Source organism: Papio anubis, chromosome 8, assembly GCF_008728515.1.
Source record: "Papio anubis isolate 15944 chromosome 8, Panubis1.0, whole genome shotgun sequence".
Taxonomy (NCBI): Eukaryota; Metazoa; Chordata; class Mammalia; order Primates; family Cercopithecidae; genus Papio; species Papio anubis.
This window is the reverse complement of record NC_044983.1, coordinates 36,254,307-36,274,109: the sequence shown is the minus strand read 5'-3', so window position 1 is coordinate 36,274,109 and position 19,803 is coordinate 36,254,307. Positions and strand designations below refer to the sequence as shown.

The window sequence follows — 19,803 nt, the reverse complement described above, 5'->3', positions numbered from 1 at the left end:
GTCCTTCCCCACCCTCTTTGTCCTCTAATCCTTTCCATGAGTGGAAGACACGCTTTGTTTCATACTCAGCTGGGGAGGCTGTCCAGCTAGGCTTTATGCCTTGTTCTCTTTATTGGGGGAGCAGCACTAAAAATGTGAGTGTTGGAGAGGAGGGGGGGACTAGAGCTGAAAAACTTCCTCCCAGGCTCTGTTGTTTGTTTGTTTGTTTGTTTTTAAAGATAGGGTCCCACTCTGTTGCTGAGGCTGAAGTGCAGTGGTGCAATCATAGCTCACTGCAGCCTTGAACTCCTGGGCTCCAGCAATCCTCCCACCTCAGCCTCCCTAGTAGCTGGGACCACAGGTGGACGCCACCACACTCAGCTAATTTTTGAAGTTTGTTTTATAGAGACAGAGTTTCAGTATGTTGCCCAGGCTGGTCTTGAACCCCTGGGTTCAAGTGATCCTCTAGCCTTGGCCTCTCAAAGTGTTGGGATTACAGGTGTGAGACGCTGTGCCCTACCTCCCCAGGTCAGTTTTGAACTGAAATCTATGACTTTGTTCGGCTAGTGTGTAGTAGAACATTGGACAGGTAGGATAATCAAGAGGAAAGTGTATACCCTCTTATTTAATTCAGTACCAACTTAGAAGAGACTCCAAGATGGGGAAGGGGTAGACAGATTGGGGCAGAAGGCAGACAATCTCCAGGTGAAAATGAATGAAGGCATCTGGCTGTGACCTGCCTGCCAAGCTGTTGGCTGCTGGGCTCCTTCTGCTCATATCTCCTTGCAATCTGAGAACAGCCTAACCAGGTCACTGCTCAAAGTTCTCTGAAGGCTGGCTCCCCGGTCTCACACTGTGGCATAAACTCCTTAGCCTGGTGTTCATGGTCTGAGCCCAGCCTGTCCTATTTCTGTCTTATTTCTACCACTCATTCTCAGTAGCCTCCTAAAGCATCCTACACTCCAGTCACAACGGCGTATGTGAAACCTGGAAATGCCACGACTCTCTGGTCCCCATATCTTTGCATAGGCTGTCCTCCTGTTGTCTCCTGAAACGCTCTTCTCATATGTCTCCTCCTCTTTCTGTCAAATCTGATACATCCTTCAGGGCCCAGCTGAGCCCCTCCTCCTTCACAAAAATCCACCAACTTACAGAAATCGCTCTCTCCTCAAAACACCCAAAGCATCATAGTAATCAGGATTTCTTTTAGATGATGATGGAGTACCTTGGAACTGAGTCTCATTCAGCTTTGTGCCCTTGGTAGCACCTGGCACATGCCTGGCAGAAAGCAAGTGCTCAATAAATCGTAACAGGGTCTCGCTCTATTGCCCAGGCTGGAGTGCAGTGACATAATCATAGCTCACTGTAGCGTCAAACTCCTGGGCTCCAGTAATCCACTCACCTTAGCCTCCTGAGTAGCTGGGACTATAGGTGCGTACCACCATGCCTGGCTAATTATTGGTTTTATTTTTTATCTTTTTGTAGTAATGAGATCTTGCTGTGTTGCCCAGGCTGGTCTTGAAGTCCTGGCTTCAAGCGATCCTCCCACCTCTGCCTCCCAAAGCACTGGGATTACAGGTGTGAGTCACTGCATCTGGCCTCAAGAAGCCTTTATGGAAATTAATTGAGCCATAATATTGAATGAGTATAATGGATCATCCAGAAGGGAAAATGGCACCAAAACAACACAGTCCTGTTAGGCTTTCTTGCCCCTTCTATGCCTGCTGGGTCCTTTCCCCCGCTCCTCCCATCACCTTTACATATTTCCAACATGGCCAGGTGCAGTGGCTCACACCTGTAATCCCAGCACCTTGGGAGGCAAAGGTGGGCAGATCACTTGAGGTCAGGAGTTCAAGACCAGCCTGGCCAACATGGTGAAACCCCATTTCTACTAAAAATACAAAAATTAGCGGGCATGGTAGTGTACACCTGTAATCCTAGCTACTTGGGAGGCTGAGGTACAAGAATTGCTTGAACCCGGGAGGCAGAGGTTGCAGTGAGCTGAGATTGCGCCATTGCACTCCAGCCTGGGTGACAGAGCAAGACTCTGTCTCCAAAAAGAAAAAGAAAAAAGAAAAAAAAAATTCCAACATACTAAACAGGTCCTTCCCGCACTGCAGCTGCCTTCAGTTGCAAACCTGAGGCATACCTCTGTCTTCTAATTTCCTACATGGTAAAAGGAAACACTTGGTCCTCATGGTTGGCCGACTTAACCTGCAAACTCTTCAGTTCAGTAGCACTTCCTAGGTACCTACTGTGTACCCAGGTTTGTGCTGGAGGCTGTGAAGGAGACAAGTTGAATAAGTCACCGCCTGGTCCCTGCCTTCAGCAGGGCATAGAAAGTAAAATCTTGGAGAAATATGAGTGAACCCTTGCAGTGAGAGGTTGGCAAGGACAGTCAAGGGTACAACATAGAGGCCTGGAGGTAAAAAGTGTCTGGGCTACAGCTTTGCTTGTTCGGGAGATAGAGGAGAATGAGGTAGGGTGGGGCCAAAATGGAATGTCTTGAAATCTCTGTTCAGTCCGAAGATAATGTGGTTGCTGGTGAGGCAGCCAGCAGGTTAGTGAAGCAATGTGCAGTGTGGACCAGAGGGAGAGCCTGGAGATTGGAGGGACACGAGTAGCCATCCACGACTGGGGTTCTGTGGATCTGGAAGAATCAAGAGATGCACTGAACAGCTGATTGGGAGTCAGAACACTGGGATCCCAGTCCCAGCTCTGCAGAGGGACCTTGGACATGTCACTCCTCTCTTCTGAGCCTTTCCTTAACTGTAAAACTTTAAAACCTTCCAAGTGACCTTTCCAATCTGATGACTCAGTTGAACAGTTGAGCCTTTGAACTAGGACCTGGGAAATGAAGAGAAGCAGCCAATCTATTAGGCATTTGGAACAAGAAAAGGACTGCCTGGGAGCCCAGGGATAGAGGCAGGGAGAGACTAAAGAGGGCCTGGCAAGGGAGAAATGGGGAACTGCGGGCTAGGGGCCTGCCACTGTCCCGATGTTTGATTTGGCAATCCCATTTTCAGTTCCTCCTTTCTTCCCTTTTTCTAACTCAGCCTTGCCTTATCTGGTGAGGGGAGGGCAAAATAGGACACTCCCACATTGAACTCATGCCCCCCAGGATACCTTCACCTTTTCCGGCCCTCACAAGGTCCTCACCTTCCTCTGCAGCTACCTTCCTCCAGAGCAAGGCTTTCCAGCGGGAGAAGTAGAAAGCGTAGTGAATTGGGTGGGCATCTTCCTTAGCACTCTCATAGTTACCAACTTTATTTTTTTGAGACAAAGTCTTGCTCTGTTGTCCAGGCTGGGAGTGCAGTGACACAATCTCAGCTCACTGCACCTCGACCTCCTGGGCTCCAGAGATCCTCCAGACTCAGCCTCCCAAGTAGCTGAGACCACAGGCGCTTGTCACCACTTCCATCTAATTATTTTTATTTTTTTTTGTATTGACAGGGATCTGGCTATGTTGTCCAGGCTGGTCTCGAACTCCTGGGCTCAGGAGAGCCTCCCATCTCAGCCTCTCAACGTGCTGGTCATGGTTATTTACTGACAACTCACCATGAGCCAGGCACTGGGCCAAGAACTGTAATGCATTATTATTATTATTTTTTACAGCAATCCTAGGAGGTGCCTGTCAGGTGAAGAAATTGAGACTTGACGTTAGGTAACCCGCGCAAGGCCACGACTGGCGCTGTGACCCAGGAAATGAGGTCTGACTTCCAAGTCAGTGCTTCGGCCAGCTCCTTCCCGCCGTGCGACCTTTGGCAGCTGGGGACCCCATCCGTCACCTACCACATCTCAGATCGGATTCTCGATGCACCCGCCCCTGCTCACGTGATTCCCCCGCCTACCTGGCCGCGCCAGCCCCGCCTGCGGCGCCTGGCTGCCCCTAGCTGACCGCTCTGCTGAGGCCGGTGGGGCGGGGCGGGGCGCGGCGCGGCGCAGCAGGTGGAGCAGGAGACTCGGGCAGGGGCGTGGCCTTAGCCGTGAGGGGCGTGGCCTGTCGGGGGTGTGGCCGGAAGCCTTAAAGTGGCCTGGTTGCCGGGGCGGGCCGTAGAGGCCGCCAGTCGCCGCGATCTTCTCCTCGCGTCTGGGGCGTTATCGTCACCATGTCCCTAATGGCCTCGGCGGGCCGGGGCCTGGGGGCCGTGTGGTCCCCAACCCACGTGCAGGTGACGGTGCTGCAGGCGCGGGGCCTGCGGGCCAAGGGCCCCGGGGGCACGAGCGACGCGTACGCGGTGATCCAGGTGGGCAAGGAGAAGTACGCCACCTCGGTGTCGGAGCGCAGCCTGGGCGCGCCTGTGTGGCGCGAGGAGGCCACCTTCGAGCTGCCGCCGCTGCTGTCCTCCGGGCCCGCGGCCGCCGCCACCCTGCAGCTCACCGTGCTGCACCGCGCGCTGCTCGGCCTCGACAAGTTCCTGGGCCGCGCCGAGGTGGACCTGCGGGATCTGCACCGCGACCAGGGCCGCAGGAAGACGCAGTGAGTACGGGCGGGGAGGGGAGGGCCCTTCCTGGGGGCGCGGACCCCTCTGGCAGGGAGGTCTGGGCCCTGGACCCTTCGAGAGTAAGCCGGGCAGCGTCAAGGAAGGCCTTTCGGGACTGAGCCCTCGGCCGGTGCTGGTCACCTGGCTTCCCCTTCTGTCCCGCCCAGCTCTCCCAGCTTTGGGGTTTTTTGGAAGAAGGGGCCGTGTCTGGGGCGCTTTTTTTTTTTTTTTTTTTTTTTTTAAAGAGTCTCTGTCGCCCGGGCTGGAGTGCCAATGGCAATGGCACGATCTCGGCTCACTGCAACCTTCGCCTCGCTGGTTCACGTGATTCTCCTGCCTCAGCCTCCCGAGTAGCTGGGATTACAGGCGCGCACCACCACGCCCGGCTATTTTTTTTTTTTTTTTTTTTTTTTGAGGCGGAGTCTTACTCTGTCGCCAGGCTGGAGTGTAGTGGCAAGATCTCGGCTCACTGCAACCTCCGCCTCGCGGGTTCAAGCGACTCTCCTGCCTCAGCCTCCCGAGTAGCTGGGACTAGAGGCGTTCGCCACCATGCCCGGCTACTTTTTGCATTTTTAGTAGAGACGGGGTTTCATTAGATTGGCCAGGATGGTCTTGAACTCCTGACCTCGTGATCCACCCGCCTCGGCCTCCCAAAGTTTTGGGATTACAGGCGTGAGCCACCGCGCCTGGCCCGCCCGGCTAATTTTTGTATTTTTAGTAGAAACGGGGTTTCACCGTGTTGGCCAGGCTGGTCTCGAACTTCTGACTTCAGGTGATCCGCCCACCTCGACCTCCCAAAGTGTTGGGATTACAGACGTGAGCCATCGCGCCCGGCCTGGGGCGCTTTTGAGTCTGCAGGACGCCCCTCAGCGTCTGGCACACAGTAAGCACTAAGTGAATTTGAGATGAATTCCAACTAAACATGGGCAGGTGCCTTCTTACTAGGGTGGTAGTCCGTGTCTGATACTCGTCTTCGCTTGGGTGGAAGGCCTCCTGGGTATTTCACTGAATGGAAGAACACTTCGAGCCCAGAATGACTGGGCTAGGGCTCAGGGCAGATGAACCGGAGGCATGAAACCAGCTGACACCCCCGCCCTAAAGGCTAACCCCGGTGGCAACGCCTTTACAATGCAGGGCGGGTGGAGGTTGGGGGAGGGGAATGGTGTATGCGGGCTGTCACCTGACTGCTAACCCCTTCTACCTTGTACTTGCCTGGGGGGTTGGTGAAGAGAATTTGCCCCTCCAGAAAGAATGTTACAACAGTGTGGTATGTGCCCTGGGCCCCACGTTAGTAAATATTTCCCCGGGTTGGAGGGAGCCCGGATGGGCCCTTGGCCGAGCAGAACTGGGCATTGTTTCTTTTTGGAGTTGGTAGAGTTATTCTCTCTGGTCCTAATCCTGGTGGATGTAGCTCCCAAAGATTGTGTCACGGTATTTCACTTCCGCAGTAAAAACGGGGCAAAAACCATTCACTCCATGATATTACCGAATTACTTGTTCCCTTTCACAGGTGTTCAGAAAGGGCAGTACTTCACCCAAAGGAACGTTTGATTATATTCATCTAGTATACCAAAGCTAGCCTCGATTAGCTTAGCTGGTTACTTTGTTAGATCTTAAATATGCAGGCCAGTCAGCACCAAAAGCCTACAGTTTAGGAAGCACACTGATTCGCTTTGTGTGTTTTAGATATACATAGCCTTTTAACTTTCCCTTGTGAGGGAGACAGGAAAAGCCAGAGGGTTTGTCCTCGGAGGCTCCCTTTACTGTGGGGTGGGTTCCATTTCAGCATGTAGGCTTGCAAATGGAATATCTGATGATGCACTTACCTGGCCAAAGATGATCAGGCATTTCTGAACTCAAATCAGATAAAACTAGCCTTGATGTGAGGATGGATGTGGGGTATCTCACAGCATCAATTTACAAGCCATAAGGTGAGCAGTGTTTTTGCTAAGGAGGGGCTGCAGCAATGCTGATCTTCCCTCTGATTAAATGACACTGGGGGCGGTGGGTCAGCTTCCCTTCCAGCTTCAGACGGGTGCTGTTGGCCATCCATTGTCTTGCGCCATCCCAACAAGTGTGTATTCACTTCCTTCTCTGCCACCTGTTTCTTGTGGACATTTTATCCCCTTGAGAGGTAGATCACATCTCCCTGCCAGAGATGGAGATTCCAGAGTCCCGGGTCCAGTGCCCACAGCAGCCCTGACTCATTGTTGGGCTTCTCTGTCCCTAAACAGCCAAGTTTCCCTATTTGTAAATAAAGCATGTTGCCAGACTTAATTGATGTTTGTAAGATGTTTCTGGGTTCCTGGATTAATGGGGCCAATGTATTCAAGAAGTGATTGAAAAGGTTCTGTAACTGCTTTGTGAAAGATTGAAACCTCCTTGAGCTCTTTTTTTCAGGAAGAGTTCAGTCTCTGCATCTTCATTTTTCTCATTTTATCCAATGTAACCCTAAACCTACACGATAACTCCCATCTATTATATGAACCAATTACCACCTAGTCACAGTATTGACTTCCAGGAAAATGGTGCTTAATTGATTTTTTTTTTCCTTCTTAAAATAACTTCAAAGGAAGGCTTCTTTGCATCTCTATGGGTACATGAAATTGCAAGCTTTCCACTTTCCATCTACAACTTTCTGGGACTTTCCGAGGTGCCAAGGGTGCTGTCTGATGCCCCGGTGCCCAAGATAGCTGAGATTTAAAGAATAAAATATGCATTGAAAGGTGGAATTTTTTTTTTTTTTTTTTTTTTAGACAGAGTCTCACTCTGTCCCCCAGGCTGGAGTGCAGTGGCACGATCTTGGCTCACTGCAACCTCTGCCTTCCGGGTTCTGCAATTCTCCTGCCTCAGCCTCCCGAGTAGCTGGAATTTCAGGCTCCTGCCACCACGACTGGCTAATTTTTGTATTTTTAGTAGAGATGGGGTTTCACCATGTTGGTCAGGCTGGTCTCGAACTCCTGACCTCAGGTGATCCACCTACTTTGGCCTCCCAAAGTGCTGGGATTACAGGCGTGAGCCACCGTGCCCGGTGAAAGGTGGAATTTTAACAGAAGGAAATGAGGAAATGAGTTGTGCTACAAAAGTCATTTGAACTGGTTATTAATGGTTCGACTCCATTTCAGACATTAAAAACAAGAAACAAAAGCTAAATCTTGGTCTGTCCGTGTGTCTGTGTTTCTGTGTGTCTGTCTGTCTTTGTCTTAATCTCTAGCAAAGAAGAGTTGCTGCAACAGAATATGACTTTTATCTTGGGTCCAGAAGCTGAAACTCAAGGAGTTAAAAGCTAACTGTGCAAATATTTCCATTTGTTTTATTGATAAGACCCCAGTGTCATTTATTTAGAGTCACGATGTGATGATGTACACTTTTAAGACACCAGAGGCTAACAAATAAATAGGATACATCTAATAGGGAAGAATGTGTGGCCCATTAGGAAAAATTGAAATGAATTGACTTTGCACTTACACATCTGCTAAGGACCTGGGGTCTCAGTGGGTCTCAGAAACTGGGAATCGGTCAAGTACTGTGACTGCAAAACAGACATGAATCGAAGAGGTAGAATCGGGTGACCAGTTTGAGGGATTCTCTGCTCAACTCTCTAGTCTTATGTAGTTTGGGATCCTAGACTGATAGAAACCTTTTTAGGAGGCTAGACGTGGTGGTTCCTACCTGTAGTCCTAGCAATTTGGGAGGCCGAGGCAGGAGGATCACTTGAGCTCAGGAGTTCAAGACCAGCCTGGGTAACTTGAGACCCAAACTCTACCAAAAAAAAAAAAAAAAATAGCCGGGCATGTTGGCAGGCATCTTTAGTCCCAGCTATTCCGGAGGCTGAGGTGAGAAGATCATTTGAGCTCAAGAGTTAAAGGTTAGGGTGAACTGTGATCAGGCTACTGCACTCCAGCCTGGGCAACAGAGTGAGAGCCTGTCTCAAAGAAAAAAAAAATATGCTGGGCATGGTGGCTCACGCCTGTAATCTCAGCACTTTAGGAGGCCAAGGCGGGTGGATCACCTGAGGTTAGGAGTTTGAGACCAGTCTGGCCAACATGGTGAAACCCTGTCTCTATTAAAAACACAAAAAATTAGCTGGACATGGTGGCGGGTGCCTGGGTGCCTGTAATCCCAGCTACTCGGGAGGCTGAGGCAGGAGAAATGCTTGAACCCAGGAGGTGGAGGTTGCAGTGAGCTGAGATCACGCCACTCTGCACTCCAGCCTGGGCAACAAGAACAAAACTCCCTCTCAAAAAAAAAAAAAAAAAAAAAAATATATATATATATATATGTGTGTGTGTGTGTGTGTGTGTGTGTATGTATTTATGTATATATAAATCAAAATGAAAAACCTTTTTAGGATACTAAGAGCAAGAAAATTTAGGGAAATAATTTCTTAAGTATAGATTAGAACAAATATTTATGCAGCCTGGTGACTAGAAGGCCGTTGTGTAACTAAGCACCATGAAACTTAATATTGCGATAGTCCTCCCCACATGAAGAGAGAGCGTGAGTGATGAAGGGCCATGTTCTTATACCTATTAAAACTCAAGAGAGAATTTAGTTGCATATGAAAGGACGTAGGTATTATAAAGGGTTAGATACTTGGAAGAACTGCAAGTTTAATAAGATGATGAAATAAGTTGCCAACAGAAATGTGGGTTATTAAAAAAAAAAGCAAGGGCTAGATAGTTGTTTTTCTGGGAGAGTTGGATGCAGAAAAGTGACATAGATGACCATAGAGGTTCATAATTCACAAATTATAAGCAATGGGTGTTTGTTTTTATACCTTTAGGTTTCCTAAGAACATTTAGATTTTGCTTAATAGGTTGGAAAATTTGAGTAATGTTATTACTGATTAAATTTTTCTTTTCTTGGAATTTCCCTTAAAGATAATATTGAGCCTTACTGGAAACCTCCGCAGGTCTTATGAAGCCACAGTCCCCTCCCACTCTAGTGTAGGAAACTGAGACAACTCGGTGCTCAAGCCTGAATTCTCTGTAGGTTCTACAATAAATAACCCTAAACTGCTTATAACAAAGGAATCAAATGACTAAAAAGGATGAGAGTCCTTCAGAGTTGTTTTGGTGATGTGGAAGATATTCCCTCATGGTTTTTTTTTTGATGGTATTGTTTATGATTTCATTTGTAAGACATTCAGTTAGTATGGAGAAAGTTCTACCTGCTTTTTTTCCATCTTCTTGTTTCTAAAGGTCATCTTTTTTTTTTTTTTTTTTTTTTTTTTGAGACAGGGTCTCACTCTTTCCCAGGCTGGAGTGCAGTGACACAATCACAGCTCACTGCAGCCTCGACCTCCTGAGTTCAAGCAATCCTCCCCCTCAGCTTCCGAGTAACTGGGATTACAGGGGTGTGCCACCACACCGAGCTACTTTATTTTTTGTTTTTGTTTTTGCAGAGATGGAATCTCACTATGTTACAGGCTGTGCTTGAACTCCTGGGCTCAAGCAATCTCCTGCTGTAGCCTCTTGAAGTGCTGGGATTACAGGTGTGCGCCACCGTGGACAACCTCATCCTTTCTTGTAGTCAGTATTTTTTATTGCCTACTAAGTGTCAGGTGCTGGATATACAGTGTAAACAATGGTGAAGAAAACAGGGATGATCCCTGCTTTCAGGAAACCCAGAGCCTTCTGGGGGAGAAGGCATTAAACAAATGGACATGTAATCCCAGCACTTTGGGAGGCTGAGGCAGGTGGATTACCTAAGGTCAGGAGTTCGAGACCAGCCTGGCCAACGTGGTGAAATCTTGTCTCTCCTAAAAATACAAAAATTAGCCAGGTGTGGTGGTATGCGCCTGTAATCTTGGCTACTTGGGAGGCTGAAGCAGGATTATCACTTGAACCCGGGAGGCAGAGGTTGCAGTGAGTCGAGATTGCTCCACTGTACTCCAGCCTGGGTGATAGAGTGAGACTCTGTCTCAAAAAACAAAAACAAAAAAACAAATGAACTCACAAATAAATAATCATATATTGTGGTAAGTACTGTGGAGAAAGAGGACAGGGTATTATAGAAGAAAAGGGCAGGAAGGACATGATTTAAAGAAGGAGATTGGCCGGGCGCGGTGGCTCAAGCCTGTAATCCCAGCACTTTGGGAGGCCGAGACGGGCAGATCACGAGGTCAGGAGATCGAGACCATCCTGGCTGACACGGTGAAACCCTGTCTCTACTAAAAAATACAAAAAAACTAGCCGGGCGAGGTGGCGGGCGCCTGTAGTCCCAGCTACTCGGGAGGCTGAGGCAGGAGAATGGCATGAACCCGGGAGGCGGAGCTTGCAGTGAGCCAAGATCACGCCACTGCACTCCAGCCTGGGCGGCAGAGCGAGACTCTGTCTCAAAAAAAAAAAAAAAAAAAAAAGAAGGAGATTGCAGGTAGCCTCTCTGAGGCAGAGAGCTGAAGAATGAAAAGGAATTTTTCTAGTGAGGAGCAGCGGAAGGGGGCCTGGTGGAGGAGTAGCAGCCCGGGCAAAGGCCCTGAGGCAGGAATACCTGGAAAGTGGGGGAGTACTTGTGTAAGATGAGGCTGAAGAGGAAGGCGGGGCTTTACTTAGGAGGAATGGGAAGCCACTGACTGCTAAAATTAAAAGCAGTGGAGGCTGGGCACGGTGGCTCACACCTGTAATCCCAGCCCTTTGGGAGGCCAAGGTGGGTGGATCACTTGAGGTCAGGAGTTTGAGACCAGCCTGGCCCAACATGGGCTCTACTAAAGATACAAAAATTAGCCGGCTGTGGTGGCGGGCACCTGTAATCCCAGCTACTCAGGAGGCTGAGGCAGGAGAATCGCTTGAACCTGGGAGGCAGAAGTTGCAGTGAGCTGAGACTGTGCCATTGCACTCCAGCCTGGGCAACAAGAGCAAAACTCCATCTCAAAATAAATAACGACAAATAAATAAATAAATAAATGTAGTGGGTTGATATGATCCAATTTATTTGTCAGAGATCACCATGGCTCTTGGGTAGAGAATGGATTTGAAGCTGACCTAACCTGGATTGAACAGACAAAACGGGAAGCTGTTGCAGTAATCTAGATGGTGGACGGTGGTGGCTTGGACTAGAATGATGTCTAAGCCACCTGTGGAGGTGGACAGAGGTGGGTGGATTTCAGAAATATCTTAGAGGTTCAACTGACCTGACATGTGATGGATTGGATATGGTAGGGCGGGAGGGAAAGGAAGTAATAAGAATGAACACATAAAATCAGGAGAGCTTGGTGTTGAAAGTGAACCAGGAAGTGGCAGCTGCTTTCTTTCCCTCACAGTCACTGTGATACCAGGGTGAGGTCACCATTACAAAGACAGCTTTGGGCTGTGACACCTGGCTGTGAGTGGAGATTTCTGTTGGAGTGAATTACTAGGAAATGCCATTGAAACCAGGGCGTGTATGTATGTGTCTGCAAGTGTTTACCCACTCAGTACCGCCAAGTCTTTGTCTTGTAACAGCAGAGCTGCTATGATCTCATTGATGTGCTCTCACACAGCAGATGAAGTCACTGCTTTAAGGGATATAGGACTAAGAAAAGGAGAACATAATATATAACATTAGTAAAGTTAGACCCATAAATGAAAAAAAAATTCTCAAGTAAGTGAACCAGTTAAATGTTCTTTGCATTACAAACTGTAAGCATAGAAAAGAGTCTTGTGCCTTTTTCATTTTACTTAAACTGCCTTTGGTTACAAAGACTTCTATTGTATTTCTGTAACTCCCATCAGAGGAAGATTTTTATAAAGAGTATCTGATATGTCATTTTAATTGTAGTTATTAACTAAAAAAGTTATAATTACATTACAAGCAATCCACATGCTTATTAAAATGCCATCAACTCCAACATGTATTTGCTGACATTACTCTTCCTCTCCCTTAACAATAATCTTAGATATCCATTAAGATACTATGGTTTTCATAGCTATACGCCCTGGAAAATTGTGCTTCTTACCCTATACTTTTGAAGGAGGGACAGCTAGCTTTGGCTTAGCTCCAGAAGGATTAAGAAACTCTAGCCCTGAAAAGAGAGAGTGATGGGAGGTCATTTTAGGCCTTCATCTCAGAGCACTTCCCTAGGTGGCCTTTGGTTCTGGGTCTGGCACAGATCTCCAGACCTAAGTGTCTCTGAATTCCAACAAAATTAACACCCAGACCGTTGTATTGGCAAAGAGAGGGGTTCTGCTCTCCATAAGGTGTCCTGGTTCAGATCTCATGCCCCAGCTGGCTCAGGAGGAGACCAAGCCTGACTTTGCCCTATTTTCCTCTGGGACAGGGACCACTTCTGTCGTGTCCTTTGCTGTGTGACCCAGCGCAGGGGCTCAATAAACGCATCTGCGAGGGAGGCAGTGGTTGTGGTTCCTGTAGGCACGGGGCAGGCAGTAGATTGCCTGGGTGAACGAGGAGACACATTTAATCTTATGTGTAGCTCCGTAGATTACAGACTGGGGATGTCGGAAGTATGAAATCAAAGCTCTGCTTCTTTCGGTTTCCCAGTTTGGAGTATGGCTTTGTGGTCAGTGCCCTTTTCTTTCTTTCTTTCCTTTTTTTTTTTAAGGCGGAATTTTGCTCTTGTTGTCCAGGCTGGAGGGCAATGCAGCAGTCGGCTCACTGCAACCTCCGCCTGCCAGGTTCAAGCAATGATTCTCCTCCCTCAGCCTCCTGAGTACCCTTTTCCTCTTGAAGAAGCAGGTTACCTTCTGCGGCTTGCTGGCTAATGATGCCTGTGGCAAAGGAGGCGGTTTTCACCACTAATGAGACAGAAATTCCTCTCCTGCAGGGAGACGCCTGTTGATAATCTGTTAGAGGAAAATCAAGGGCTTTAGTCTCCAGGGTGTTCCTGGGGGACACATTTAGGAATGTGCCTGTAGAGAGAAAAAAGGCAATGGTAATTAAGTATCTTTTCCTGAATACTGGCCTTTGAATGAAGTAGAGGGAAGGTATTTATAAGAAATCCCTAAAAAATATTTCTAGAGGTGTGACTGCCACACACCCTTCACTTTTTAAAAAGGACATGGCTAGGCCGGGCGCGGTGGCTCAAGCCTGTAATCCCAGCACTTTGGGAGGCCGAGACGGGCGGATCACGAGGTCAGGAGATCGAGACCATCCTGGCTAACACGGTGAAACCCCGTCTCTACTAAAAAATACAAAAAACTAGCTGGGCGAGGTGGCAGGCGCCTGTAGTCCCAGTTACTCTGGAGGCTGAGGCAGGAGAATGGCGTGAACCCGAGAGGAGGAGCTTGCAGTGAGCTGAGATCCGGCCGCTGCACTCCAGCCTGGGTGACAGAGGGAGGCTCCGTCTCAAAAAAAAAAAAAAGGACATGGCTAGGCTCTAGGTAAAACAACTAAGCCTCTAGAAAGCCTGGTCTAAAGAGGCCTCTGGTTATTATAAAAGAATGGGCATCCTGTGTGAAATACAGTAGCAGCCGGCTGGGGCCCCAGATGTTTCTTCAATCTGCCCCTTTCCCATGCAGAGCACTGTGACGTGGTTCACCAAAATAGAACTTTTCATTTTTACTAATCATTTGTTATTAAAACAGGATTTAGAAATGCTTTTGGTGAGGCCGGGTACGGTGGCTCACACCTGTAATCCCAGCACTTTGGGAGGCCGAGGTGGGTGGATCACTTGAGGTCAGGAGTTCGAGACCAGCCTGGCCAACATGGTGAAACCTTGTTTCTACTGAAAATACAAAAATTAGCCAGGTATAGTGGCAGGCACCTGTTACCCCAGCTACTCAGGAGCCTGAGGCAGGAGAATCACTTGAACCCGGGAGGTGGAGCTTGCAGTGAGCCGAGATCGTGCCACTCTACTCCAGCCTGGGTGACAGAGTGAGACTCTGTCTCAATGCTTTTGGTGTAATTATTTTCCCTTCATTTGGACTTACCTTGCTTATGGAATAAATCACAGATACTCTGTTCCTTGCCAGGAACTCTCATAGAAGTGTGGGAGTTTATGTGGTGAGGAAGGGCTGAGTGTTCCCTGATGTCGGTCATGCTGAAGTTTGTTTTTTGTCTGGTTAAGAGATGGTGAACCAAACTATTGCATTTTGTTTTTCCATTCTTAAAGTCTCTGTGTGTGAGGACCCCATGGTTGCCACAAGACAGTATTCTTTGACAGAACAAATAAATGCATCAGTGGCAGTTACATTTGACCAAGAGGTGAGATACTGGATTTGATGGTAGAATATTAACATGCGTGGCTTTTTGAGATAGGATCGAGCTTTGAAAAAGAATTGGTAAGTCATGATGGTGAGTGTGGTAGACTTAAATATTTAAAAATGAGTTAATTTTTCTAATTATTAGAGAATTGCTAAAATAAAGATGCTTGGTATTTCCTTTAGTTTTCACCTACAAGAAATTTAGTATTGCTTTCCACTTAGAAAACCTATCTTGATTCATAGACTTAATTATGCCATCTTGGCCTATTTCTGAGAGTTCGAGAGCCCTCTGTTTCTTGTCTCTTTCTTTTCTGTGTAGAAACCCTGAAGGGGTCCATGAGGATCATGACATCTCTCAATAAGTTACAGAAAGTATACATTGAGGGGCTGGGTGCAGTGGTGGCTCATTCCTGTAATCCCAGTACTTTGGGAGGCTGAGGTGGGAGGATCACTTGAATCTAAGAGTTTAAAACCAGCTTAAGCAACATGATGACACCCTGTCTCTGCAAAAAATAAAACATTAGCAGGGTATGGTGGCGCACGCCTGTAATCCTAGCTACTCGGTAGGCTAAGGTGGGAGGATTGCTTGAGCCTGGGAGGTTGAGGCTGCAGTGAGCCGTGATGGCATCACTGCAGTCCAGCTTGGGCAACAGAGCCCATCTGAAAAAAAATAAAGACAAACACATTCTTTTTTTTTTTTTAAAGAAAGTACACACTGATCATGGTTTGTTAAGAATTTTATATATTTTTTAAGTTTGGAAATTTAGCTAGGTGCGGTAGCTCATGCCTGCAATCCCAGCACTTTGGGAGGCCAAGCGGGGCGGATTACCTGAGGTCAGGAGTTTGAGAACAGCCTGGCGAACATGGTGAAACTCCGTCTCTACTAAAGATACAAAAATTACCCGGGTGTAGTGGTGGGTGTCTGTAATCCCAGCTACTCAGGAGGCTGAGGCAGGAGAATCACTTGAACCCAGGAGCTGCAGTGAGCTGAGATTGCGTCACTGCACTCCAGCCTGGGCGACAGAGTGAGACTCCGTCTCAAAAAAATAGATAAACAGGTACATCATTTTGGAAATTATGTAATACAAACCAGTTTTGGAAGTGAGTCATTTCTGTTCCCTTCAAATGCAAATCATTGTTATTTATATTTGGTCGATAAGTTAGGGTAGTTAATAATACAGTGTGTTGAAACTATTAAAATCCTAAGTTCCCTTTTGAGAATCATCTGAATGGGTAGATAAACTATGGCGTATACCCATTTCACAGAATATCATTTAGCCATTCAAAATTAAAAGTTTGACAATTATAAGGCAGTAATGTATAATGCACTACAAAGAAAATTGCATATGTACAGCTAAGTAGTAATTATAGCTAAGACTTATGGCCAGGTTACTGTTCTAAGCACTTTGCATACATTAAGCCATTTAATCTTCCTAACATTCTTATGAGGTGGGTGTTCCTAACCCTGTTTCAGAAGAGGAGCCTGTCCCACAAAGAGGTTAAATATCTTGCCGAAGGTGTCTCAGCTGCTAGTTGTTAAAATGTATGGGAAAAAGACTTCAGGAAGATTTATAAAAAGGCAGTGTTCAGATTAGCATGGGACTGAGTTCATTTTTGCTTTTCTTTTTTTTTTGAGATGGCGTTCTCACTCTGTCGTTCAGGCTGGAGTGCAGTGGCGCGATCTCGGCTCACTGCAACCTCTGCTTCCCAGGTTCAAGCAGTTCTCGTGCCTCAGTCTCCCGAGTAGCTGGGATTACAGGTGCACACCACCACACCCAGCTAATTTTTGTATTTTTAGTAGAGGTGGGGTTTCACCATGTTGGCCAGACTGGTCTCGAACTCCTGACCTCAAGTGATCTGCCCCCCTCGGCCTCCCAAAGTGCTGGGATTACAGACGTGAGCCTCCGTGCCTGTCTGTCATTTACCAGTTCTTAGAATTCAGTTTGGTGGCTACAAACGGCCTTTCCATGCTGCTGGAGTGGCTGTTTTAGGAATTAAGGCCAAAAAAATGAGCCATGACCGATTTGCTACCCTCGTGATTTACCAGTTTTTCCAAGTAGCTGACAGTGGGCAGAGGGGAAGGTCTAGGGAGGCAAGCTTGGCTGATGGGTAATTCTGTGTTCAGAGTTAGGTTATGATGACTAGCCACCTTGTTCAATACCAGCACTCATTAAACTGCATAGCTTCTGGAAGGTACACAGCACAAACATTTTATAGGTCATAAACATTTCTGTCTGTTTGCTGTGCATTGCTTCTAGGTGACCAGAAGAAGAAACTGGACATTTTACCCATGTGGAATCACTCCTTTTCAGACCCTTTTAAAAAGATGTTCTCAACTGCTAACCACATGATTTGCAGCCTGATTTTTTATTTCCTGGGGAAGACAGTTCATGAACTGCTTTTGAAATTTCTTCATCTAAGAAAGGTTAAGTGTGTCCTCTGTCCCACCCTAGGTCAGGGGTGGTTCTGTTCTTCCTGCTTCTTTCCTCACTTGAGGCCATCATCCCCTGTGTCATGATGCCTGGTTAACGTGGAGATGACTCATGCTGTAAATCAGGATTGGGATTTTGTACAGCCAAGGAAGTAGGCAGTACTCACCGAACCAGGAGTCCAAACTGCATGCAGAAACAATGATCCCTTGAAATTAACACTGACACGTGTAAAGTGTGGAGGTAACCCAGAGAGCTGGTGATCCTCCTTGCCTGGCCTTTCCTGGAGACTCCTGTGTTTAATATGGGGATGAAGTATTTATTCACTTGCTGAACAGTCGCTAGATAGGTGGTTCTGATAGCCCGTTGGGGCTTAAATGACCTGAAACCTTATTTGTACGTGAGTCATTATTTGTGATGAAATTGTGTATTTTAGCAGGAGTTTTACCTGTAATTAATTTCTCTCATGCCTGAAAGTTAGAAAGTTGGAAACAGTTGCCCCAGTGCGACAAATGCTTTGTGATCTTGGGCGAGCCTGTTCCCCATCCCATTGTAGGGTAAGCTTTTTAGTCCTCTTCATTCTCTGTATTTCCAGCATTTGGCATGTAGACACGTTGGAACTGAATCTCCGAAGGCATCATTTCTCTGCATATGTCTGCTCTCCAGAATGTTTTCAAGGGAAAAAACATGTTTGTTTCGGCTGCAGAAAGATTATTTTTGAGACATACTAGTCAGTCCTTTACCAGTGTAATCGTGAACATCTGCAGGGCTGCAAGGGAAGGCTTTTCATTTCCCGATAGCAAGAGCCAGGCTGCCCTGACCCTGCCCCATTCCAACAGAAGGCCCCCTGGGGTCAGCTCCGGGTGTGTCTGGGAAGCCAGCACCACGTTCTGAGGCACACCGGCCCTGAGAATAGGCATGGTTGAATGGTCTTAGCTGCTCCAGAAGGACTGAAAAGCCCAAGAGATTTCGCAGTATGGATGCAGGCACGGGCTCCCCAGTGGGCTACTCTGGAGGCGGGCTGGTGCCCTGCATCCCGCTCTTGTGTGTGGGCACAGGCTCGTGTTTTTTTCTGCACTGTACTTAGTTCATTCTTTTTCTGTGTTCCCTTATTTCTCTTCATAAACATCTTTTTGAAAGTATAGAAAACTTAAATGACTTTTTGGATACTTTTATTTGTGCCTTGTCTTGTGTTTGACCAAAAAAATAAAATCCCCAAAAACAAAAACCGCAGGGTAGCCTATTTGGATAATACACAGTTTTGCTTGTTTGTGGTGAGACCACCATTTGGGTGTATAAAACTGATAATAGTGGTTGTCTCTGATACGGAGACTGAGGGGCATGGGATCAGGAGGGGTGGGAAGATGGAATTTTTCATCCTATACCATTTTGTGTGATTTGAATTTTTACCCAATGCCTGTTATTACTTCAAAATATAGGCTGGGGGCTGGGCGTGGTGGGTCACACCTGTAATCCCAGCACTTTGGGAGGCCAAGGTGGATGGATCATCTGAAGTCAGGAGTTCGAGACTAGCCTGACCAACATGATGAAACCCTGTCTGTACTAAAAATACAAAACTTAGCCTGGTGTGGTGACACACGGCTGTAATCCCGGCTACTCAGGAGGCTGAGGCAGGAGAATTGCTTGAATCCGGGAGGTGGAGGTTGCAGTGAGCTGAGATCGCGCCACTGCACTCCAGCGTATGCAACAGAGTGAGATTCCATCTCAAAAAAAAAAAAAAAAAAATTAAAGAATATAAGCCAAGTGCAGTGGCTCACACCTATAATCCCAGCACTATGAGAGACTGAGGTGAGAGGATTCTGTGTGGCCAGGAGTCCAAGACCAGCCTGCGCAGCATAGCAAGACCCTATCTCTAAAACAAAACAAAAGACTAGCTGGCATAGTGGTTCACACCTGTAATCCCGGCACTTTGGGAGGCTGAGGCAGGTAGATCATTTGAGGTCAGGAGTTCGAGACCAGCCTGGCCAACATGGTGAAACCCTGTCTCTACTAAAAATACAAAAATTAGCTGGGCATGATGGTACATGCCTGTCATATCAACTACTCTGGAGGCTGAGGCATGAAAAGTGCTTGAACTCAGGAGGTGGAGGTTGCAGTGAGCCAAGATCATGCTACTGGACTCCAGCCTGGGCAACAGAGCAAGACTCTGTCTCAACAACAACAACAACGACAACTGGTTGGGTGTGGTGGCACATGCTTTTAGTCCCAGCTCCTCAAGTGGCTGAGGTGGGAGGATGACTTGAGCCTAGGACTTCAAAGCTGCTGTGAGCTGTGAACGTGCGCTGCACTCCAGCCTGGAAAACAGAGCAAGACCCCGTCTCAAAATATATATATGTGTGTGTATATAGTTTATAGAAATTTTATGTTGGCCGGGTGCGGTGGCTCATGCCTGTATTCCCAGCCCTTTGGGAGGCCAAGGTGGGTGGATCATGAGGTCAGGAGTTTGAGATCAGCCTGGCCAAGATGGTGAAACCTTGTCTCTACTAAAAATACAAAAATTAGCCGGGTGCAGTGGCGTGCGCCTGTACTCCCAGCTACTTGGGAGGCCGAGGCAAGAGAATCACTTGAACTTGGGCGGCAGAGGTTGCAGTGACCTGATATTGTGCCACTGTACTCCAGCCTGAGCAATAGAGTGAGACTCTGTCTCAAAAAAAAAAAAAAAAAAGTCACTTTCTACATATCCAGATATCCTTTTAATTCTTGCAGAACTGAGTTTAATGATAAGCCATAATGATTTGCTTATTGAAG

General features: G+C 47.4%; 1 protein-coding gene across 3 annotated transcripts in view; it reads left to right on the top strand.

The window, feature by feature from the left end:
- The first annotated feature begins 4,004 nt into the window (after window positions 1–4,004).
- The window catches only part of RAB11FIP1 (RAB11 family interacting protein 1), a 43,852-nt gene continuing 28,053 nt past the window's right edge, over window positions 4,005–19,803 (top strand). The window contains exon 1 of one of the 3 annotated variants that reach the window (XM_003902645.5): window positions 4,005–4,459. In XM_003902645.5, coding sequence (XP_003902694.3) covers window positions 4,089–4,459 — 371 coding nt within the window. In that variant the 5' untranslated portion in view covers window positions 4,005–4,088. Of the gene's footprint in view, window positions 4,460–13,709; window positions 14,607–19,803 lie in introns of those variants that run through there. The other 2 variants (XM_009212882.4, XM_021942204.2) reach the window with 2 other exon arrangements.